General features: G+C 35.6%; 2 protein-coding genes and 1 long non-coding RNA gene across 5 annotated transcripts in view; 1 reads left to right on the forward strand and 2 right to left on the reverse strand.

The window, feature by feature from the left end:
* The window catches only part of plcg2 (phospholipase C, gamma 2), a 47,903-nt gene extending 43,153 nt beyond the window's left edge, over nt 1–4,750 (reverse strand). For 2 of the 3 annotated variants that reach the window (XM_055009114.1, XM_055009112.1), the window contains exon 1: nt 4,611–4,750. The gene's annotated coding sequence lies outside the window, so the exon portion shown is untranslated. Of the gene's footprint in view, nt 1–4,485 lie in introns of all 3 variants that reach the window. The other variant, XM_055009113.1, reaches the window with a different exon arrangement.
* An 82-nt stretch (nt 4,751–4,832) lies between these two features.
* On the forward strand, nt 4,833–10,472 carry LOC129348571 (uncharacterized). Its single transcript, XR_008601165.1, has 3 exons — nt 4,833–4,965; nt 8,903–9,101; nt 10,381–10,472. It is a non-coding gene; the product is annotated as an uncharacterized LOC129348571 (long non-coding RNA).
* Nucleotides 10,430–25,603, reverse strand: meak7 (MTOR associated protein, eak-7 homolog). Its single transcript, XM_023262035.3, has 9 exons — nt 25,448–25,603; nt 23,673–23,825; nt 21,980–22,225; nt 20,917–21,061; nt 20,629–20,840; nt 17,399–17,585; nt 16,000–16,118; nt 13,765–13,944; nt 10,430–12,167 (listed from the first exon to the last, which is right to left on the reverse strand). Exons 2-9 carry the CDS (start codon nt 23,817–23,819, stop codon nt 12,036–12,038), a joined length of 1,368 nt encoding a protein of 455 aa, XP_023117803.2. The 5' UTR covers nt 23,820–23,825; nt 25,448–25,603; the 3' UTR covers nt 10,430–12,035.
* Between the last annotated feature and the right edge of the window lie 98 nt (nt 25,604–25,701).

A 25,701-nucleotide genomic window follows, 5' to 3' on the forward strand; every position in this document is an offset into this window, starting at 1 on the left:
CAACCATGAGGAAAATACTGCAAACACTGCAACCACGAGGAAAATACTGCAAACACTGCAACCACGAGGAAAATACTGCAAACACTGCAACCACGAGGAAAATACTGCAAACACTGCAACCACGAGGAAAATACTGCAAACACTGCAACCACGAGGAAAATACTGCAAACACTGCAACCATGAGGAAAATACTGCAAACACTGCAACCATGAGGAAAATACTGCAAACACTGCAACCATGAGGAAAATACTGCAAACACTGCAACCATGAGGAAAATACTGCAAACACTGCAACCATGAGGAAAATACTGCAAACACTGCAACCATGAGGAAAATACTGCAAACACTGCAACCATGAGGAAAATACTGCAAACACTGCAGCCACACAGCAACGCGGAAACACAGGATGAACATTTGACTAAATAAAACAACACAAAAAGACAGAAGAACAAGAAACAAAGCAACAAAAACACAAACTGAGAAAAAAAATAGACACAAAATGACAAAAACAAGAAATAAAACACAAATGAGACAAAAAAGACTAAACTGAGATGACAAGTGAGACTGAGAGAAAAATGAAAGCTACTGGATCCACAAAATAAATGCAGCATGGCTCAGAAAGAGTAAACAGAGGAGGAAGTTACTGGAAGATACATTCAGCATGGAGAAACATCTTCCTACAGAGGATGTAAAAGAAGAGTGAAAAAGACTGGAGAGGCTGGAAACATGGAAACATTTGAATATTTCTGATCCCACAGTTGTTTAAAATGTATCAGGAGCAAAAAGTCACACCCAAAAACTGTTTGGAGTTTATAGAATTAAATAAACGCTGGTAAATAGGAAGAAATGCATGTTTGCTGGCACACTTAGTTAAGATAAATAACGTCTTCATCGGGGTTTAATGTGTTTTCTAAGTTGAAACTGTTTTAACTGCATGAGATAAGATGGCAAATCTGACCTCTGACTTTATGAAATGTTGCATTAATGCACTTCTGTAAGATCAAGCTCACTATTTCAGTATCTACATTGCTAAAATGTAACTTAACATATGAATTTAGAGCATTACGTTCACAAAAAAACCACAAAAAAAAGAGTCAACCAGCGAGGAGAGTGACTGACGAGCTCTGGGAGTTACAGCTGTGATATTTTTATATTTCTGTCGGTCTCATTAAAACTTAGTTCAACCATCATTCTCTGTCTGCAGCAGCAGGTTTGTTGCTGTGGTTTCAGAATAAATTCAAAAGTAAGCTTTGACTTGAACACAGCTTTAACTCTTTTTACACCTGCTCAAACTAAACCACTGCACAGGCTCCATTCATGACTGTTTTACATCCATGTACCCCCAAAAGACTAAAATAACTCAAAATTGTCCAAATCGACCTAAAACTTTCACAAAAGACCTCAAGTTAGTCCAAAATGAGACGGAGATGGTCCTAAGTGACTCAAACTCATCCAAATTGAGTTAAAACTTGTCCAAAAAGACTTAAAATATGTGCAAAATAAGACAAAGATGGTCTAAAATGACTCAAAAATGTCCAAAATGACAATGATGAATAATTATTGGTCATTAAAAATTGAAGAAAAGTGCAAAATTTCCAATCCAGGGTGGCATTGTGTCTCCATAAAGCTCCTGTAAGTGTATATATGTGGATGGATCCATATTTCTACTAAAATACAGTCTTTGGTCGACATTTCACCAAAGATGACTTGAATCTTGTGTGAAATTACTTGAAATGTGTCCAAAATTGCTCAGAATTTGTGTATATAAGATAAAACATGGCCCAAAATGACTCAAACTCATCCAAAATGACATAAAATTTGTCCAACAAGACTTAAAAATTGTGCAAAATAAGACAAAGATTGTATAAAACAAACATGCAAGTTCTAGACCATAACAAGTTGTCTGACTTTTGTCATGTGCCTTATGTATTTTGTCGTTTTGTTTCTCGTTTTTGTGGTTTTTCAATAAGCTGATCTTATTTTAAATGTGTGAAACTTTGCACCGCACATAATGAACATAACACATTATCCTCTAACACAGCCCAGGAAATAAAAGTTAACCGGAGATAAACATTAACTATGAAAGTGGAGAAGACCAGTCAGAGGATGCAAGACGATCACAAAACATAAAACTACAACAGAGATTTAAAAAGACCAAAAAGTGACATAAAACAACAACAAAATGACACAAAACTACCACAGAGAAATGCAAAATGGAAAAAAAAATTTTAACAGTACCGTGAAGTCTAAAAATTAACAAAAAATGAACAAAACTGCCATTGAAAGTTGCAAAATGAGTAAAAAAATCAGCAAATATCATAAAAATTGTCAAAAATAAGTTAAAAAAAAAACCCCAAAAGACTGAAAATAATTTCTGATATACCCAGAAGAACCACTAAAAATACTGGTGCTTTCAGTTTGGAGGTGTTGGTGGAGTTTCATCCAAACTACCACAAAGCCAAGCGAAACTACTACAAAGACTAAAAAAATGCCAAAATATCATGCAAAACAACACAAAACTACCACAAAGTCCTGCAAAGCAACGTAAGACTATTACAAAGACTACAAAAGACCAAAAAATTACACAAAATAACACAAAACTAGAGCAATGTGAAGCACAACAAAGCAAAACTAGTAAAAAGACTAAAAAAGACCAAAAAAGTGACACACAGCAACAACAAAATGACACAAAACTACCCCAGAGAAATGTAAAATGGGAATAAAATAACTAAAAACCACCATGACGACAAAAGTGACACAAGGTAACATAAAACTACCACAACACCAAGCACAACACAAACTACTACAAAGACTAAATAAGGCCAAAAAGTAATGCAGAATGACACAAAATAACCACAAAGACGGGCAAAATGGCAACAAAATAACTCAAAAGTACCACAAAGTCCTGCAAAACAGCGTGAGACTATTGCAAAGACTAAAAAAGACCAAAAAGTGACGCAAAATAACACAAAACTACCACAAGTTGAAGCACAACAATGCAAAACTGCAAAACTAAAGACTACAAAAGATAAAAAGTGTCATAAAATTACAACAAAATAATACAAATCTACCCCAACTAGATGCAAACAATGCAAGACTATTACAGACTAAAAAATGGCAAAAAAGTGACATAAAACAACGACAAAATGACACAAAACTACTCCAGAGAAATGCAAAATGTGAATAAAATAACAAACTACCATGCCGACAAAAAGGGACCAAAAAGTGATGCAACACTACGATTAAGTGTTGCAAAATTGGTTCAAATTACCAAGTAGACTAAAAAAATGTCAAAATAAACCCCCCAAAAACAACCTACAATAACTGTAACCTATATGACCTATAATAACATCTAACCTTCATCTAATCCGTGAAACTGTAAAGTCAAATGTGAATAAAAGCATTTTAAATCGACTCAACATGTGGAGACTTTGACTTCTAGCCCACAGTAATGAACAGAGGAAATGTAAAAAATAGCAACAAAATAATACAAAAGTAACACAAAGTCTCGCAAAACAATATGAGACTATTACAAAGACTAAAGAAGACCAAAAAGTGACGTAAAACAACAACAAAATGAAACAAAACTACCAAAAAGTGATGCAAAACAACAACAAAATGACACAAAACTACCTCAAATAAAGCACAACAATGCAAGACTACTACGAAAACTAAAAGAAGACCAAAAAGTGACACAAAATTGCACAAAACTACCACAAGGTGAAGCACAACAATGCAAGTCTACTACAGACTAAAAAAAAAAACAACAAAATGATACAAAACTACCATAAAAAGATGCAAAATAGGAACAAAACTAACGCAAAGTCACACAAAACTACTAGAGACTAAAAAAACACCAAAAAGTGACATGAAACAACACGACACAAAACTACTCCAGAGAAAAGATAAACAGAAAACTACCAAAAAGTGATGCAAAATGAACACAAATTGCAATTAACTGTTGCAAAACGAGTCAAAATTACCAAGTAGACTAAAAATGATCAAAAGTAAACCAAAAAAACACTCAAAAAGACTGAAAAATGACACATAACTATCCCAGAGAAATGTAAAATGGGAATAAAATAACACTACCATGAAGAATGAAAATGAGCAAAAAGTGACGCAAAACTGCGATTAAGTGTTGCAAAATTAGCCAGAATTACCAAATAGACTAAAAATTGTCAAAAAATAAACCAAAAACATCCAATAACTGCTGATATACCCTAAACGACTACTACTGATAGCAGTGCTGTCATCTAACATCTAACCCTCATTTAATCTGTGAAACTGTGAAGTCTGAAGGATTGAAACGTGAATAAAAGCGTTGAAATGGACTCAACATGTGGAGACTTTGACTTGTAGCCCACAGTAACGAACAGAGGAAATGTGAAGTCGTTTGTTTTCACTCCAGGCTCCATTTAGACGCTTTTAACTGCAGATTCTGCTGCTTTTACTGCTTCTAATGCTTAAAAAGAGCGTGACGAACCTGCAGCCGCTCTAACCGCCTCCTCCCCGGTCAGGGCCAGTAAAAAGCGGATTTCCTCCGCTCTGACTCCAGCGTGTTTCCCCTCCAGCAGCAGAAAGCCTCACGATAAAGTGTCGGATGTTTACCTGAAGGCTGAGCTCGGTAGTGCGGCTGCTGCTGCGGGTCCTGGACGCTGTTCTATCGGGTCATGGTGTGAGGCCAGGCCGGAGGGGATGCGGGCTGCTGTGATGACGGCCAGAAACACGACGGTCAGTTCCTCTATCCGTCTGTCTGCACAAGGAAGTAAAAGTTCACTTGCATTAACAGCCTGCGAGGTCGAAAACACAAAAACTCCGGAAGCACACGGACCGTATCTATGCAAAGTCACAGAGCTGCCGGGAGGATTTATAGACTTTTATTCCACCTGCTGATAGGAGCTGCTGCTGCTGCTCAACACGTGGTCCGTGGACTCCTCAGCGTCCATTAAAGCAGCAATAGAAGGTCCCTGACAATTAAAATAATACACATTAAGGAAACAAAGTTTATTTACTCAGAGGTTTGGTGAACTCCAGCTGACTTTCTGTGTCTGTTTTACACTTTAAAAGATAGTTTATACTGTTTATAGTGTCCATGCTGTTCGTCATGTATTTATACTGCATTTATCTCATAGTATTAATACTGTTTACATTGGTAACCCTGTATAAATACTGCAAATATCTCATAGCAATACTGTTTATACTGGTAATCTTGTATATATACTGCATAAATATCCATTAATACATTTTTATACTGGTAATCCTGTACAAATAATGCATATATCTTATAGCAATGCTGTTTATCCTGCATATATACTGCATATATCTCAGCTTTAATACTGTCTACACTGGTTATACTAGTATGCGTGTATATATACTGCATCTGCATATATCTCTGAGCATTAATCCTATTTACACTTATATGTATACTGCATAAATATACATTAATACGGTCTATACTGTTTGTACTGCTCATTCGGTATAAATACTGCATATATCTCATAGCATGAATACTGTTTATACTGGTAATTATGTATATATACTGTATATAGTTCAGTGTTAATACTGTCTATACTGTTTATAGTGCTCATTCTGTATGTATACTGCATATATCTCATAGCACTATTAATATTTACGCTGTTTATACCGGTAATCCTGTATATATATATATATATATATATATATATATATATATATATATATACTGCATATATTTCATAGCCATAACACTATATACACACAAAATTACTACAAAGTCAAAAAAAGACCAGAAATCTATGCAAAATGACTCAAAACTACAACAAAGTGAGGCGCAACAACACAAAACTATTACAAACAAAAAAAATGACAAAAAGTGACACACAACAACACAACACAACAACAACATGACACAAAACTAACCCAAATGCATGCAAAATGGCATCAAAATGACACAAAACTACCACAAGAGACTCAAAACAATGCAATATTACCACAAAGACTGAAAATATAAAAAAAAATAAAATGAGAATGAAAAATAAAACAAAGAAAACTGTCAGAAATGACCATTGATGAACTCAAACCGACTACTAAAGACTATTCATACCTTCAGTTTGGAGGTGTCGGTCTGTGGAGATGTAGTGAGGAGCCTCTGAACTAATTAAATTACTTAAATAAAACTATCTACACTGTTTATACTAGTAATCCTGTATATATAATGCATATATTTCAGCATTAATACTGTTTACGCCAGTTTATTCTATCAATACTATTTATACTAAATAGTGTCAAACCACTCTTTATGCAGATTAAGATTATCTATTTTGTATTGTAGTCATTTATCTATATATTCCTATATTAGTATGTTTGTTGTTTATACTGCCACATACTGGATATACCATACTGTAAATAATTCATTTTACTGCAGATTGTGCATTTCTGTTTAGATGCTAATATATATATATATATATATATATATATATATATATATATATATATATATATATATATATATATATAGATATATAGATATACAGATATAGTAGTCTAGTAAAGTGGGGTTTCATCTCATTTTTGTAGGGTTTTATCCCCAGTATGTAAATTATTCAGGCAGAACCACACCTTAAATTACCCTACAGAGTATTACCTGTAATGTTTAGCCCTTTTGGATTACTTTAGTATTGCAAATATAATCCGTTATAATGGAGGGGACTTAAATATGCTGTATTAGAACGTTGCTTTGGCTTGTCTCAACTATTTTATCTAGTTTTTGTTGCATGTTTTCAACCCTATTTATCTTTATTGATTAAATTTGTGCTCTAATTTGATTTTGTAACTTTGTTTTCCAAAGTTGTTATATATAAAAATATGAAAGTTGTTAGTAGGGATAAAGTCAGACCACCAATTGGCGTGTTTCCATCTGTTTTGATGCATGTTTCAGTTTGCATGTATTTCAGCAGAAAACCCACGGGATTCACTTTAAAGGCAACTTCCTGGAAAGGATTTTCCGACTAACTTTTATTATATGATGAGCACAATATGTTGAATATGTCACTGTAATCTTGACATTAATAGAACAGATGTGCCATATTTACATCATGTTCTCTTTGGTCTTTTACCGCAGCAATGATTGGAACTATTTTAACACTAAATGTAATTATGTCATTAGCAATATATTGGTTAATTGTGACTGATTTATCCAAGAACCAAACATTTCTAAAGCATCTGTGGATGAAAACAGGCAGTGGTTTGCATTTTGTTTCACAGATTTCCTAAGTATTGCTTAAATTTTGTTGTACGTTTGATTGGAAAGTAACTAATGTGCTGTCACAGTGAGCTGTAGCTAAAGCAAATTCACTGACTTTTTGTAACCCATTTTCTGTATTCAGTTTTGAACATCATCGTAATCAAATTTTATACATATCATAAACATTGCTAACTAAATAATAACATAACTGACACACTGTCATGCTAAAAGCTAACTAGCCCACTTTAAATGTCACTTAGATTGCAATTGATGACATATCTAAAGTTCAGAAGTATTTATAATACAGAATTTGCTGCTTTATTTAGATTGAAAGGAATACTCATCCTAAACAATGGTTAAAATACAGTGTTGCATCTTATATACCTCTTACACTTTTGCTAATTAGCCCTCATTAACTGTTACAGCTCGTCTCAGCTAGCTTGCCTTAGCTAAAGTTAATTACTGGCCTTTTCTCAACTGTTTAATGTAACTGTAACTGAAAAATACATTTTTCATACACCAACTTCTCAGAAATTAAATTGTTAAAACATGTAAACAAAACAGTAGCTTAGTCAAACTAATAATAGTACAGAAAGGAATCTAGAGTAGTGCTAAAAGCTAACTAGCCAAGATGTCAGATGTCAGTTAGTAGCTCTAAACAGAGTAAAATTATTTAAAGAGCATAGAATTAATCACTTTTTTCTTTTAAATAAATAATCATCATAAATATTAGTTAAATTATGGTTTTGTAGCTTACATACCTCTTCTACCTTCACTAAGTAGCTTTAATTAAGGCCTGTGTTTGTAGGGCAGCAAACCGGTTACAGCTAGTTGAGGGTAGTCTGAATGCAGCAAGCTAGTCTTAGCTAAAGCTAATTACTGGCTTTTATTTAAAATTTTTAATGTAACTAAACAGATTTTATGCAAAAAAAATTCTCAAATTTAGTTCAATATACCACATAAACAAAGCAGTAGCTAACTAAATCGAATAGAGCAAATAATCTAGAGTACTGCCAAAAGCTAACTAGCTAAGCTACGATTTTATTTAAATTGTCCAAACAGTACAGATGTGATTTCTTTTATCTTTTCATGTAATAATCATCCTAAACAATGATTAATTTACAGTTTAAACATCTTTTGTTAAGTAGCCTTCACTAATGTCTGCCTTTTTAGGGCAGCAAACCGGTTACAGCTAGTTAAGGCTAGTCTCAGTACAGCTAGCTAGCCTGAGCTAAAGCTAATTACTGGCCTTTTCTTAGCTGTTTAATGTAAATTAACATTTAATGACGCAACATCTTAAACATTTAGTTAAAACACAGAAACCAAGCAGTTGATAAATAAATCTAATCATAATGGAGAAAAGTAATCCATTGTAGCACTAAAAGCTAACTAGCCAAGCTACAATATGTTCTCCACAGAGAATAGTATTGATCACTTTTGTTTTCAAGGAAAAATCATCATCAGTAAATTATAGTTTTAAAGCTTCACATCTTTTACACTTTTCTATGTAGCTTTAATTGATATTTGCTGGGCAGAAAACTAGTTACAGCTAGTTAAAACTGGTTAGCGTGCATTTGGATGATGTTCATTTTGTCGTTGACTATCATAGGATAACGTTATTTCTTTTACACCGAAAAATCAAAGATAAGATGGTTTTATCTTAGCTGACATGTTTCAGGAAGCGGGCGAGCTGCTCCATGAACCGGGACGAGGGGGACTCCATCCTCCAGAGACCACCGGACGGCGGGGGGCGTGGCCTATCTGACAGATTCTGACAGATCTGTCAGACTGGTCACCTGATGAAAAAAGACACGTCAGCACACGTCAGATGACGCTATGAAGAAGACTGCAGATGCAGCTGAAACATGTCAGCTAAGGTAAAACCATCTTTTCTTTGATTTGTCGGTGTAAAAGAAACAGCGTTATCCTATGGTTAGCGTGCAGTCACAGCTAGCCTTAGCTAAAGCTAATTACTTTTTCGGCCTGTTTTCTGCAACAGAAACAATCTTTACTGACGTACCAACAGCCTGTTAATTACATTTTTATGCCACATACACAAAGTAGTAGGAAACTACATTCGATTGTTACAATAAAAAAGTAGAAGAGTCCTGCTAAATGCTAACTAGCCTAGCATAAATGTAATTTAGATTGTGATAACAGAATACAGAATCGGATTTATTTCTAATGACTATCTTTTCATTTTTTAAAGGAATAATCATCTATAGCTACAGCTGTGGTTTAATAACTTAATGTTTTCAACATATCAAGTACAAGCGTAAAAGTTATATTAACATAATATACTATACAAAAATAAAAGATCCTTTTAGAATCATTATGTTATATATTAATGTACTGGATTAGTATTACTCAGGTAAAACAGAATGTTGTAGCTGCTCGTTATATTTACTTTACAGACTGGTGGGCAGTTTAATCTACAACAGTGCGTCATAATTTACATACTATTTTGTATAGTAAATAAATGACTGACAGATAAATGTAACCCAGTGAAGCAAAAAGTACAGTATTATTTATTGAAATGCACCATGGAGATATTGAAACTAAAGTGTAAGTATGACACAAAGACTGCAAAAAAATGTATTTCAGTACAGTGCTTAAGATAAAGACTAAAGTCCTCAAATCAACATTTATTTAAGTAAAGCATATTGAGTTCAAGGGTTTAAACCTGTTGGAAAAATACAGCCCAGACACCAAAACTATGGAAATACGTGTAAGAATGGCAGCATGTGTCCAGATCGGGATAAGGAAGAATATGATTACATAAACAAAAAGCAGGAAGCAGAGTGTGAAATCAATTACAGAATGTGATGCGTGACCTCTGTGCATTGCTTTACTGCATGTTTCTGCTGCTTATAAGGAAGTTTAAAGGCCCTAAATAGCATGAAAGGTGCCGTGATGAGGCGATCCTGAAGTCTCCTCACATTTCTGGGAATAAAAAATAATTTCCATACACAAATAAAACACAGTCTAAATATTCTCCATGGAGCCGGATCTGTCAGGCCTCCTACTGTGTGATTAAACATTAGATTTGCATGTTTCTTTAATTTACATGAAAGCGGAACAGAAGAGGACGAACACAGAACGGCTGTTTGTATTAACGCAGACAGAGTTAACTGTGTTAATGGTGACTTTTTACAGTCTGTCTGGTGAAAACGTGACCCAATTAAGACACGAAAACTGCCAAAAGTTCAACAGCTTGACACTCCAGGTGCCGTCGTACTTTATTTCAGGTAAACACTGCAGTAACACACATGGACATCAGTCACTACACACACCATGAATCACAGTTCAACCATGAAAACTTTACATTTTCCTCACACAAACCTCACAATAGTTACAGTTTCTGTAATTTAAAGTCAACAAGTTAAGATTTCTGAGATTTGTAGAGCTGATATGGACGAATTTATTCAGATTTCATTCACAAAACATGTATTTAATAGTTAATTAAACTTAAAAACTGCATCGTTTTATGTTGTAGTCTTATAATAAGTTATGTACGCATGTAGTCTTCAGTTTCCTCCAGCTGAGTGAGAAATTATCTAATTCTGTACAGTCCAATGCTGATGGTTAATTAATTATTAACAATTAAGGTGATTAATAACTGATATTTGGAGCCGATAGGTGAAAATCTCGGAGTCAAAATTAAGAATGAGCCAAATTCCAATGCGAAGCTTTGCCAAACTGATCTGTTTACATATATTTTACACATTTTTTTATTATTTTATTACATTTAACGGGTATTATTCACAACCAGTTAGATAGATCAGTGGTAATTAATTGAGATCAAAGCAGCTGTAGTGTGTTTTTAGATTCATTTATTTTACCAGGATTCAAAAATGTAAAAAATAAAATACTGATAATCATATTAATACTGAATATCAGATCCAGCAACCTCTAATTTCTCTACTAGAATAAAATAAATACAGCAAGAAAGTAAGGAAAGTAGAGTGATTATTGGGATTTATAGCCTATTAAGACAGCTCATATCATTGTAAAAGTCAATATGCTTTTCTAGTTGCACCGCTGTAAAAAATGTCTGTTATTTTATCAGAGTTGCTTTTAAACTGACTAATTTGTCGTAGTGCTGCAGTTTGAATATTTTTAAATTCCCTTCCTAGCTTACACGAATGAGAGGAAACACAAAATATAACGTAAAAGTGGAGAAAAATCCACAAATACTGCAGTTTGAAGACATTATGAACAGCAAACTTGATGTTTTTTACAGTGTGTTCACCTGCTTTAACACATAAACCAGCTCAGTTCTGCAGGATATTATATTCATCCATCACATTTTCCACCACAATTCTTCTTAACGGAACAAAACAATGAAATGTACAGCACCAAATCTGCATCTGTTATAATAATATACAATATTTTACATGTGTTATCTGATTTGTCTCGGCCATGTTGGTTTATTATCTCAACATCCGGAACAAGATGTGGATCCAGTCTGTAAGAAACAGGTGATTAGAGGAAGTTTTTTTGCTTCTTGTGTTCACAGTTGGAGGAGGGATGAAGGATTTATCGTCACCGCTGCAGACGTCTTGTTTTCAGTGTCCTGCTCTGCTGCTAAAGTGTGAACACACCCACAATCTTCACACATTGCTAAAATGTCAGTTTATAGAACACATGAGCTGCCTGCACAGCCAGCTAGGAGTAAATAACTGGGTTTAAATTGACGGTTTTCACAGTCAGATCCGTTATAAAGCCGATCAGCAGCAGTAAAAGTGGAATAAAATAACAGAAATGTAGCTGTGAGAGTCCATCAGTACCAGGCTGACCGGAGCTTTCGGTCACTGCTCCTGGTCTTCCTCCGGCTCCCTGAGGCCCTGACTGTGCAGCGTCTTCCCAGCCATCTCCATCATGGCCTGGACTTCAGGGTCCACGTCCAGGATGCTCCTCTTACCCCCCTCCCCATCATCGCCCTGAAACCAGAGAGAAGAAGTGTGGCTTTAAAAGGAAACAGCTGTAAGATGTAAAACGGCCGGGATGTAAATGAGCTTCTCTGTTTGTGGTGCAGTCGATCTCCTGACCTCAAAACCCACCGGCGGGGCTTAAATTCTAATTATCTAAGAGAGGAAAGCCATTTATTACAGCAAGAAACACGAGAATCAATGGATTTTTAGCTTTTATATGGTCCTTGAAATAATCACCAATCAAATCTAACTTTAAAATTGTGATATTTCATCAAAATCACTTAATTTTACGTCTCTTTTTTTTTAATCATCAAACTGTTTGTACCAGATCCTGCACATTTTTTTAAATGAATAAAAATACAAATTCTGTCTCCTTGCCATGACTGACTCAGCTGTGAGGAGAAGAATTTTTTAAGATGAACTGCAAGCAGTGTTGTCGTGAGATTTTAAACTTTCCCGACCATTCTTGAACGCATCATGTGCGTAGTTCAGTCAGGAAAAACTTACCAAGACACTGAAAGAAAAAGAAATTAATTCTGTGCTCACTGACCCATCTGAGAAGCCACGACTGACTCAGCTACGACCATATTCAGGGAGTTTTCGGATGAACTGCAGGCAGTGTTTCAACAATGTCAGCTCTTCAACTTTCCTGACCAATATTTAACGCACCATGTGTGAGGTTCAGTCGGGAAAATTTACTAAATCTTACCTTAAACATTGTGATATTTAATCAAAATCACTAAATTCTACATGTCCTTAAAAAAAACATCAAAAATAAAGAGTTTGCTCCAGATACTGCAAGAAAAATGAATAAACTCTGAGCTCCTTGACACATCTGAGAAGCCATGACTGACTCAGCTGTTTTTAGGTTGAACTGCAGGCAGTGTTTCCACAGAGAGACTGAGGAAAATCAAAGCTACAGGAAGAATAAAATAAATGCAGCATGACTCAGAAACAGTGAACAGAGGAGCAAGTTGTTGGAGATACATTCAGCAAGGAGAAACATCTTTCTACAGATGATGAACAGAGTAGAGAGGAAAAGTCTGGAAACATGGAAACAGTTAACAGTATGTGGAGACAAAATCACCACAAAGGAACACAAAACAACAAAAATAAGACGCAAAATGACATAAAAGGAAGACAAAATGACATAAAAGGAAGACAAAATGACACAAACAAGAGACAAAGCAACAAAAACGAGATACAAACTGAGAAAAAACTAGACACAAAATGACACAAATAAGATAGAAAACAACAAAAATGAGAACTAAAACAACACAAATGAGTCAAAAGACAAAAAAAAGACACAAAACTGAGAGGACAAGAGTGACTGAGAGGAAAACCAAACCTACTGGATCAATAAATAAATGCATCATGGCTCAGAAACAATGAACAGAGGAGCAAGTTGTTGGAGATACATTCAGCATGGAGAAACATCACATCAAAAATTGGCAGAAACTACCTGAGGGTCAATAGATGAGTTGAAGAACCTCATGGTAAATCAGTTATATGCAGAACATTATGTGTAGAACTAACTTAACCATCATCTGATTGGATCTACTTTCATTCTTCTAAAGACAAATAAGGAACTGAACATTTCTCTGACCTCTTCTGGTTCTGGAGGTTTTCCAACGGCCCAAACTTCCATGGAGTCTATGGTGAAGTCCTCGTCTCCGGAGAGCTGAGGACTGCCGTAGGTTGTACATTTGGGCCGAGCTCTGCTGTGACCATGACCAAAATCACAGTCCAGCCACAGTCCGAAGTAGCCGTGTTGACCACCCATACCCTAAAGAAGGACCAGAAAACACAAACATGTCGTATGTTTTCTGAAAGAGGTTGATATTCAATCGGTTTTTCTCTTAGTTTCATAAATATTTAAGGAAATCACCTTGTAGTATTCAATGAAATTTTATTTATGTAGTTCAGATTCACGACATATACCATCTCAGCGCTTAGCATAGTAAGGTATAGACCTCATGAATTACAAACAAAGAACAGAAAACCCAACAATCCAAAGACGCCTTTGGGTTCCCGATGAGGGACGGTGGGAAGGAACGAAACCACGCTGGGATATGGAGGCAGAAACAAAACGTCTGGCAGAACCAGGCTCAGGGAAGGCAGCCGTCTGCCTCGCCCAGCTAGGGTGGGAGTGGGAATGAGGAGGGGATGAAATAAGACAAAAAATGGCACAAACAAGCTAAAAAAATGACAAAAAAAGAAACAAAACAACAAAAACTAGATAAACAACACAAGTGAGACAAAAAACACAAAACGACAAAAACGACAAATAAAGCAAAACCCAAATTGACAAAAATAAGACAAAAAACACAAACAAGACAAAAAAGGAAACACAAAACGACAAAAACGAGACAAAACGACAAAAACAAGACAAATGACATGAAACAAAACAAAAAAGAGACAAAATATTAGACCAAAAAGTCACAAAGCAACAAAAAAATGAGACAAACGACAAAAGTCAGACAAAAAAAGAGAAAAAACTACAAAAACGAGATAAAATACTTGAAAAATGAGACACAAAATGACAAAAGAACAATCTAGTTTTTTACTTTATGATCAAAACAACTTGTCATGGTCTAGATATTATTTTAAATTTATAGTTTTACTAATTTACAATCTGCAGTTAATGTCTTCTCTGTAGTTTTTACACTTTACAAAGTTGGGCCAGTTTGGACCCTCTGGAGGGCCGCTTTTGGGCCGCGGGCCTCATGTTTGACACCCCTGCTGTAGTGAATCACACTGTCACTTCTTCCAGAGATTATTTTGTTTACTTTCTCAAGTCTTAGTTGTTTTTTGAAATGAGTAAAAAAACGGAATAATAAAGTGAAGGGGGAGATAAAAAACTTACAACCAGTTTTTTTTCTTTTTTATAATGAGATTTCTTTATCCAATTTGCATTTTATTTCATGTATTTCTTTTTTTTTTATTCAAAAATATCCTCCATGTTTTTGTTTTGGTTGACTTCTAATCCTCAGTTTTCCAGCTAACATTAACCCTCCTGTTCTCCTCATTTACAGGCACCAAAAAATATTGTTTCTTTGTCTGAAAAAAATTTAAAAATTCAGCAAAAAAAATTCCTCAAATTTCTGAAAATTTCCAAAACCTTCAGGAAGAAAATTCCAATAATTCCTTAAAAGTTTCCCTTAAAAGTTTTATTTAAAAAAAAAAAAAAAATCCCCCAAATGTGGCAAGAAAATTCTTGTAAATATTTTCAAAAAATTAGTAAAAATCTTCCAAAAAAGTCCTAAAAATATCTAAAGTGATTCCATATATATCAGTAAAACGTCTAATATTTCCTTTAAGAACATTCACATAAAAATCAACCAAAATCCAGTGAAATTTGCTGGATTTTGGTTGATTTTTTTGTGAATGCTTTCTTAATGATTTTTACCTTTTCTTCTTTTCAGCAAAACATCACCAAAAAGGAACACAAATTGACCACAAAGGGACACATGACTTTCAAATGACAAGAGATGAACAAAAAGTGACACAAAGTACCACAAAGACACACAGAACAACCAAATAATAACACAAAATGGCCTCAAAGAGATACAAAACCACTATAAATAGACAAAAAATTAGCATAAGTTAATGTAAAATGATTTTTTTTTGTGAATGCTCTTAAAGAAACATTTTTTACTTTTCTTTTTTTTTCCACCAAAAAAATGTTCAAAGTTTTCCCAAAAATGTTGAAAATGTGGACATCAGAAGTTTCACTGTAAACTATATATTTTTTTCCCGTTTCTTTAAAATGGGTCAATTTTGAGGCGCAGGACGACACGAGGGTTACGTGAATAATCTGACAGCTACAGCGTTTTCTCACCAGTCCGTTGGGCATGGTCTGCTGGTTCTGGTTGAGGTACATGAAGTGCTGGTTGTATCCTGTGGCTGTAAAAACCCTCAGCTGGGGGAACACAGTGAACAGGAAGCATCTGGAGTCACCTGCAAACGCACAAGAATATACAAATGATGGAGATCTGAGAGAAAAGTCAAGTGACGGTCCGCAGTATTCAAACGAGCACCGTTACTTCCTCAAAGCGTCGTTTTGTTTATGACTGTTTTAATGCTGCTGCTGGTGTTACAGCGTCACGGGATTCACAGCCTCAATGTCTTCACATTAATCAGACAAACGAGTATTTGTTGTTATTTGTGCAAATCAGATTAGTTTATTATTGTATAAAATGTTATTATAGCATTTTTAGGGATCATAGTTTATTAAAAACAAGGTCACATGTACCAGAACTGCAGTGTTTGTAGAAAGATATCTGCTGTTATATCATTTATTTGTTGTTTCTGTCTGATAGAGGAGCTGATTCACCTGGACAGTCACAAACAACAATGATTTTTAGTACACAGACTGATTTTGCAGTGTGGCATTGGTACTTTTATGGTATCTACAGTGTAGCATCAGCATATCTTTTGCATTTACAGTGTGCCATTATGATTTTTCCTAGGTTTATAGTGCAGTATTAGTACTTACACTTAGTACTTTTTCATGGTTTACAGTGCAGTACTAGTATTTTTACTGTGTTTACAGTGTGATATTAGTACTGTTATTGCTTTTACAGTGTGATATTATTACTTTTACTGGGCTTACAGTGTGGTATTAGTATTTTTATTGCTTTTACTCTGTAAAATTACTATTTTTACTCAATTAGCAGCGCAGTATTAAAACTTTTCCTGGGTTTACAGTGTGGTATTGGTATATTTACTGCATTTACAGTGTTATATCAGTACTTTTCCTGGGTTTACAGTGCAGTATTACTACTTCTACTGCGTTTACAGTGTGATATTAGTACTTTTACGTGGTTTACAGTGCAGTATTAACACTTTTCCTGGGTTTACAATGTTGTATTAATACTTTTACTTCTGTTACAGTGTCATATTAGTATTTATATTGCATTTACAGTGTGACATTAGTACCTTTCCTGCTTTTACAGTGTGACATTAGTACTTTTCCTGCTTTTACAGTGTCATATTGGCACTTTACTTAGTTTTCAGTGCAGTATTAATACTTTTATTTGTTTTCCAGTGCAGTATGAGTACCTTTACTTGGTTTACAGTGCAGTATTAATACTTTTATTTGTTTTACAGTGCAGTATGAGTACCTTTACTTGGTTTACAGTGCAGTATTAATACTTTTATTTGTTTTACAGTGCAGTATGAGTACCTTTACTTGGTTTACAGTGCAGTATTAGTACTTTTACGTTGTGTTCTCTCACCCTGGAACTGTGGTTTGACCTCCCAGCCGTGGGAGGCGAAGCCCCCAAAGACGTGTCCTTTAGTGTCTTTGATGAGCAGCAGTGTTGGTCCTCGTTTGGTCAGGCCGCCCACCATCCTGGTGAAGCTCTCACCGTGCAGCCGCGTGGAGAACACCAGCCTCCAGGGGGCGCTGTAGCTGTCTGGTAGCTGCAGACAAGGTGAGAGATGCAATGACAGATCAACGTGTGAAAACAGACATCTTTGTCATATTTTTGTTGACCTGCCTAACTTCAACCTAATCAGTCATGATTCCTAAAAAAACTTGCTGTTTGGTCATTTTGTGTCTGTTTATGGTGGTTTTGTGTCTCTTTGTGGGCTTTTTTTTGTCTCTTTCCAGCTACTTTGTGAACAAAACAACTTCAAAAAGACGCGACACCCAGAAACAGACACAAATGGCCACAAATAGATGCAAACTGACCCCACAGAGACACAAAACAAATGTAAACAAGTAAAACATAACTAAAAAGTAACACAAAATGACCACAAAGGGACACAAATGACTTTCAAATGACAAGACTCACAGAACACCAAAAAGTAACACATAATGATCATTAATAGGCACAAAACCACTATAAACAGACACAAAACAAACATAAAGTAACACATAATGATCGTTAATAGACACAAAACCACTATAAGCGGATACAAAATGAGAATAAAATAACACAAAATGACCATTAATAGGCACAAAACCACTGTAAACAGACACAAAACAACCATAAAGTAACACAAAATTACCATTACTTGGAACAAAACTACTACAAATAGACACAAAATGAGCATGAAGTAACACAAACTGAAAACAAAGGCACACAAATGAGTTTCAAATGATGAGACAAACAAAAAAGCAGCGCATAGTACCACAAAGACACGCAAAACAACCAAAAAGTAACACAAAATGAACATTAATAGGCACAAAACCACTATAAATGGACGCAAAACACCCATAAACTAACACAAAATGACCACAGAGAAACAAAACCAATACAAACTGACAGTAAATCACAAGTAAACAATGCATAAAATGATCGGAGAAAGACACAAATGGCATCAAAAAAATCACATGACAACCACAAAGAGACACAGAACAACAATACACAAGCAAAAACACAAAAAGTGACACAAAATTTTCTTAAAGAGACACAAAATAGCTACAAAACAATCATGAAGTAAAACAAAATGACCTCAAAGAGAGACAAATTACCATTAAAGACACAAACAAAAAAAAAACTGGCATAAAACTGCCAGAAACAGACACAAAACTACCAAAAAGCAACACAAAATGATGACAAAGAGACACAAAACAGCGTTTTAGTCCTCCATGGCCGTATGTAAATTTGAATTTTAAACCATATACATGCTTTAAAACACTTTCTAAGGCCTTTCTTTGTACAGATTCTGATATTTTAAAGCTTTTTCTTGACAGGTATTCAGTAAAAACCAGCTGAAATACATATTAAATCTACATTTAACTGTATAAAATGGGTAAACCATGACAGGAACATTTCTATTAAGTCTGCTGAAGGAAACACAGGATGTGATGGTCTGGTGCTGAAATAAAACCCCACGGCTGTAAATCCACTGATCACATCGCTGCTGAACATGTAAAATATGATGTAAAACTGGTTCCTCTTGTCACAGCTTGAGTTACTGGGTTTCTGTTTCATTCCACCTGATCTGACTCAGTGCCGTTAGTTCCTGTTGAGGAAATCTAACAGGTCAAATTACAGAAAAACAGCGACAACTTAAATTAGTTTGATCCAATCCAACAGCAGAAACAGAACAGAAGAAGAAACAGAAGAAGCTGCAATGATGACTATAATTAGAGAAAAGAGTATAATGTAATGTATACTTTATAACCAAAAGTATGTTGACAGTTTACTTCAGCATCTTTAAAAGCAGAGAAAAAACTCTAATGTGAGGATTTGCTGCGTTTCTTGGACTTCTATGTCAGCACAAACATTTTTTTACAGTTCAAGACAAACCAAGGAAAGAGTTAAATTTGGACCAAAGGAGGCAGAACCATGAGAATGGAAAGGTCCAGCAGACAAGGAGACACAAAATGACCAGAAAAAGACACAAAAGAACCACAAAGAGACACAAACTGCCACAAAGAGACACAAAATGACTGCCAAGAGACACAAAGGAGTCACAAATTACCACAAAAAGACATAAAATGACCACAAAGAGGTATAACACAACTGCAGAGAAACAAAATGCCACAAAGTCACAAATGACCAAAAAAAGACATAAAATGTCCAGAATCAGACACAAAATTCTAATAAAACTAAATAAACTGAATATACAAAATGACCACAAAGTCACAAATTACCACAAAAGTACATAAAACGACCAGAATCAGACACAAAATTATGGAAAAAAAACAAACAAAATGACCACAGAAACATATAAAGCAACTGCAAACTGACACAAATTAACCAGAAAAAGACAAAATGACCACGAAAAATCGTAAAATGACCTCAGAGAGACATAAAACAAAACAAAGTGACCACAAAGATGTATAACACAACTGCAAAGAGACATAAAATGACCACAATAAGACAAAAAACAACCACAAAGACACACAAAATTACCACAAAGCTATACAAAATGAACACAGAGAAAGAAAACAACTGAAAAAAGACACAAACTACCAGTAAGACACTTAGAGTAACCCTTAAAATGCAGAAAATGACCAGAATCAGACACCAAATTATGACAAAACTAAACAAAATGACCACACATCGGCACAAACTGAGCACCAATTATAACAAAACAACCACAAAAAGACATAAAACAACCACAAACAGACACAAACTGAACACAAAGAGACATAAAATGACCACAATAAGAAGAGAAACAACCACAAAGATGCACAAAAGAGTCACAAATTACCACAGAAAGACAGAAAATGACCAGAAGCAAACACAAAATTATCACAAAACTAACCAAATTTCCACAAAAAGATACAAAACAACCGCCAAGAGACACAAAATGACCAGAAAGAGACACAAAATATCACAAAAAAACCAACCACAAACACAAAGTGACCACAAACAGACATATAACTGAAGACATAAATAGATGTACGTCTGCAGCCTGAATCTGTAGCGTTCCAGGGTTGTGTTCTTGTTGGGCACCGGACTGATAACCTGTAAAACTAAACTAAAATACAGGGTTCTGTTCTGACCTGTGGAGCCACAAACATGAGCGTTGGCAGGTCCAGCAGACTCCTCAGATCCTTCCAGGGCGTCTCCCTGCAGGGCGGCAGCAGCGTCGGCGTCGGTCGGCCGCTCAGAGTCACGTCCAGACCTTCAGCCACCAGCATCTCCAGGTACACAGACACCTGCTGGACCCTGAAGATCCAGTCCTCCAGACAGGACACGTCACAGGAACCCTGGTCTGAAGGGGAAAGACGGGAGGACAGTCAACACCAACACACCTGAGCCATCCACAAAGCTCACATCCAGATGTTCACCTGAAGGTTTCAGCTCTGAACACATCTGCTCAGCCAGGAGCTTCACTCCCTCAGAGACGTCAGACATCCTGTCCGGCTTCCAGCCCTGCAGGCGCCCCCTATGGACCAGGATCTGAACCACAGCAGACACCAGGTCCTGGAGGAACTGTGGAGGAAGAGACGCAACATGACTAAAAACACATGCTAAACAGCTTATAAATAGATATAAAACAACAAGAAGTAACACAAAATGACCATGAATACACACAAAACCACTACAAACAGACACTAAATGACACAAAATCACTATAAACAGACACAAAACAACTAGAAAGAGACACAAAGTGACACAAAACCACATATAAACAGACACAAAACAACAAAAAGAAACACAACATGACCATGAATACACACCAAACCATTATAAACAGACACAAAACAACTGTTAACAAGCATAAAAGAACAGAAAAGTAACATAAAATTACCACAAAATGATCCACATGAGTTTAAAAACACAACACAAACAAAAAGATGCACAAACTACCACAAAGAGACAAACCAACAAAAAGCAACACAAATGATCACAAAGTAACACAAATGACTTTAAAAAGACACAAAATGGCCAGAAAGAGACAAAAAACAGCCAAAAAATGACACAAAATGACCACAAACATACATAAAACCACCATAAACAGACACTAGAAAGTATAATAACCAGAAAGCAACACAAAATGACCTCAAAGAGACACTAAGCCACAATTAACAGACACAAAACAACACAAAATTACCACAAACATACACAAAACCACTATAAACATACACAAAGTGACCATAAAGACATAAATGACTTCAAAACAATACAAAATGAGCAGAAAGATACATAAAGCACTTTTAAAAACACACAAGACAACTAAAAAGAGACAAATTACCACTTTGGAGGCTCAAATACACCTTGAAAGGTATTTTCTAAAGCCTTTCGTTGTAGAAATCTTGATTTTTAATGATTTTTCTTGCAGGTGTTCAGTTAAAAACAAGCGGAAAATGACCGAGTGGAGGTAAACTTGGGTAGATAATTCCTGCTCACCTCCACCACCTCCTGACAGGTGGCTGCTGCCCCGGAGGCCTGCTGGGAGGACATGGACATCACCAGAGGAGCTCGTTCTTCAGCCGTTCCTCTCAGGGTGTCGGCCAGGAAGACCACCAGCTGCTCTCTGCAGACTCCAGACTGGTGGCTTTTAGCGGTGGGTGCTGCCAGTCCGGCGTCGATGCTGCTCAGACAGCGGTAGATCCTCCTCACCATGGAGTCTGGAGCCACGCTGCCCACCGAGGACTGAAGAGGAGAGAGGAGGTGACACAAGTCTGGCAATTTCATATCCAGTTAGAGCACTGAGGTCCACCAACCAGATGCTCCTCAATGTTACAGGAAGTAGACAAAAGATTTGAAATATAAGTAGAAAAATAAGTCCTAAAAATATGAAAATAAGTAGAAAAAAAATGACCGAAAATTATAAACTTAAGCAGAAAAATATTAACTAATATTATAAAAATACACTGCCATTCAAAAGTTTGTGGTCACTTAGAAATGTCCTTATTTTTAAAAGAAAGCATTTTTTTTCCAATGAAGATAACATTAAATGAATGATAAATCCAGTGTAGACATTGTTAATGTGGTAAATGTCTATTCTAGCTGGAAACAGCTGATTTTTAATGGAATATCTCCATAGGGGTACAGAGGAACATTTCCATCAACCATCACTCCTGTGTTCTAATGCTACATTGTGTTAGCTAATGGTGTTGAAAGGCTCATTAATAGAGTAGAAAACCCTGGTGCAATTATGTTAGCACATGGATAAAAGTGGGAGTTTTCATGGAAAACATGGAAAACTTTTCAACAGTAGCATAAATATATATATATATATATATATATATATATATATATTCAGTGGCTCAGTACAGTCATATGCTAAATTAAAAGGAAAAAAACAACAACAGGGACAAAAGTAATTGTAATGAAACAAAAATAAATAAATAAAATGTTACTAACTACAAATTTAACATGGTAAGGAGACATGCAGTGCAGCCTGTCTATACCCTAAACAGCCACCAGCAGGTTTGAAAGGCTTAATTTCTTTTTATTGAAATACCACACATATTAGAGTCAGAAACTGTACAAACAGCAAGAACTGTTAGATTTTCACCTTTCCGACAGTCCTAATTATGTGTCAAATGCGACTTTGTTGGAAAACTTAACCAAATCTAAGCTAAAAACTTTGATATTTAATCAAAATCACCTTATTCTATACATCACATTTAAAAATTCTCCAAAAATAAACCACTTCCACCAGATTCCACATAAAGCCATTAATGACTATGCTACGACAGTCACGTGCAAAAAATTCTGAGAGTTTTCAGGAGGATTACAAGCTGTGTTTTCACTAAACAGATGGGGCAGATTTTTATGCGGAAACAAAAAAATCTGAGTGGCAAAATATCTACAGCATGCAGAGCCACTATTTTTCCAGCATCAGTAACAAGTGTGGGCATTTGGGAAAATGTTACAGATGTGGAGTTCAGTTTTCAGTAAAATAAATAAGCAAATAATTTGAGTTTTGTTCGTTTTTTTATGTTTTCTGTCATCCCGTGTCATTCTGCACAGAAGACATTTCTGAGTTCTCTCTCCTTCTTTGTGGTTGTTCTGTTTCCATAGAGAACTTTATACTGCAGTGAGTAAAAATGACAGGAGAGCTCAGAGGGTTAAAGAAACAGATGACTCTCACCTGCAGCATCTCCAGCGTCACAGTTTTCCCTGCAGGTCCTCCAGCTCCTCCCAGCAGCCGGTCGAACACTCCCTCCACTACAGGACGCTCCTCTGGGCGGAACCGGGCCAGACGCTTCTGCACCACCACACTCTCCGTGTTACCCATGATGCTCTGGGGTCAGACAGCATGACAGAACATATAATGTCGTTATGTTCACAAACAGGGAGAACTGAACCCTTCACAGGCCCAGAACTAGATATGAACAATTAAAATTACAATATTATTAAAAATATGGACAAATGCAACATCCAGATCAAAGAGCTGCAATTTCTGATCAAAGCAAAGTGTTTCAAAACATTCCATTACAAATGAAGCATCGTGGTGCTACAGAGAAATCTGAAACAAATCCTGTTCTCAAGTTGTTCAGAAACATGCTTGTTTGGTACAAACTGCAGCAACAATCATCACTTTTATCTGTGTTTCAGTGAAAAAGAAATGCAAAAATTACTCTTCCTGAAAATAAGAAGTCATGTATCTATCAAAATAATTGCTATACATACTGTTTAAAAAATGCTGTTTAAAAAACAGAGATCTAAGCAAATACAAACCAGACTGGAGCAGAACAGAGAATAAATCAAAAATAAAATACTCTAAGAGCAAATTTAAAGTGACATAAACAATTTGTTTATTTATTTCACAACAAATGTACAAGGAGGGCTGCGATGTTGAGGAAATCCTAACTTTCATAACATAATTTAGATTTATTTGCTTTTTTCTGTTCATTTTATGCCTCTATTAGTTTCAGATTAGTGATTTTAGCACCTTTGACTACTAGAATTTGCTGCTAATCCAACAATTCACCTCTTCAAAGTGATTGGATTCTATTTTTTCTTACTTAGATTATTTTATTAATCCCCACAGGAAAATTAACGTGTTACAGCAGCATGGACATTCAATAATTTCTAAATTCAGCCAGTTTACTTCCTTTAAAGTAAAGCAACTTTAACTTTTATTGCCTTTTAAGACCTAAACCCACGTTAGTAACTTAAATATGAACTGTTAAATGATTTTTGACAAGTTGCTGCTGATATCTGTATTTTTCCGTGTATTGTTTGTGTTCTGCATTATTTAGGAAAACCTAAGAAACACTAAAGAACAGTATTTAATATTACAGTTGGACTACAGATATATTCCTGATTAAATAATCTGACAGCTAACATTAGCTCCTGTTTCTGCTCCTTGTATTAGCATACTTTAGGGTCACAGAGCTAACTTTTACAAGTTTATGAACCAGTGATGTTTGAAACCACATTCAGCACTTAATGTTTCTGAGAAGGCATTTCTAGAATGTTTAAAGACTCTCCAACCGTCTGGATGTAAAAGTATTTAGTTCAGCCAGTAATAAATGAGAGTTTTAACCTGTTTCCTGACCTGCAGATAACCAGTGTTTTGGTTCAGGTTAGCAACATGGAAATAGAGGTAAAAACTTTCTTTGTCATTTAGTGAACGGATTAATTTTCTATCCAGATACTTAGAAGAGTCTTTTAGGATTCTAGAAATAAGTTCAAAACAGCTGTAAGTGCTTTTAAGACACGGTTAAATGTTAATTCATTTTTGTAAACATCAATGATTAGCACAACCGGAGGCTAAGCTAATGCTAATTAGCTAAGCACAGCGTTATTATGTCTTTCTCCAACTGAAATTAATGTAAACGGAACACTCTGATGTAGCGATTATATGACACACGTTGTGTTCTTAAAAATTTACAACAAATATGACCGTGTGCCACCAACCTTTTAGAGAAAAGCAGCAAAGCTTTCCATTCTGCAGCTAATAGTGACAGCAAACTTCCTGGTGCTGCTAGCGGTGACACTGACAGTAGCCAATCAAATGAGCCGAACGGTCATGTGATTCATTGTGATTGGTTGTTGATGTCGGGAAGCGGGGACAGCTTGCGGTGGTCAGCAGGATGCGTTCACAAACACTGAGTCTGATTAAAGCAGGACATCTGCAGGTCTGAAATAAATAGTAAAAGTCACTGATTGTA

The sequence above is a fragment of the Amphiprion ocellaris genome, chromosome 3 (assembly GCF_022539595.1).
Source record: "Amphiprion ocellaris isolate individual 3 ecotype Okinawa chromosome 3, ASM2253959v1, whole genome shotgun sequence".
Classification (NCBI taxonomy): Eukaryota; Metazoa; Chordata; class Actinopteri; family Pomacentridae; genus Amphiprion; species Amphiprion ocellaris.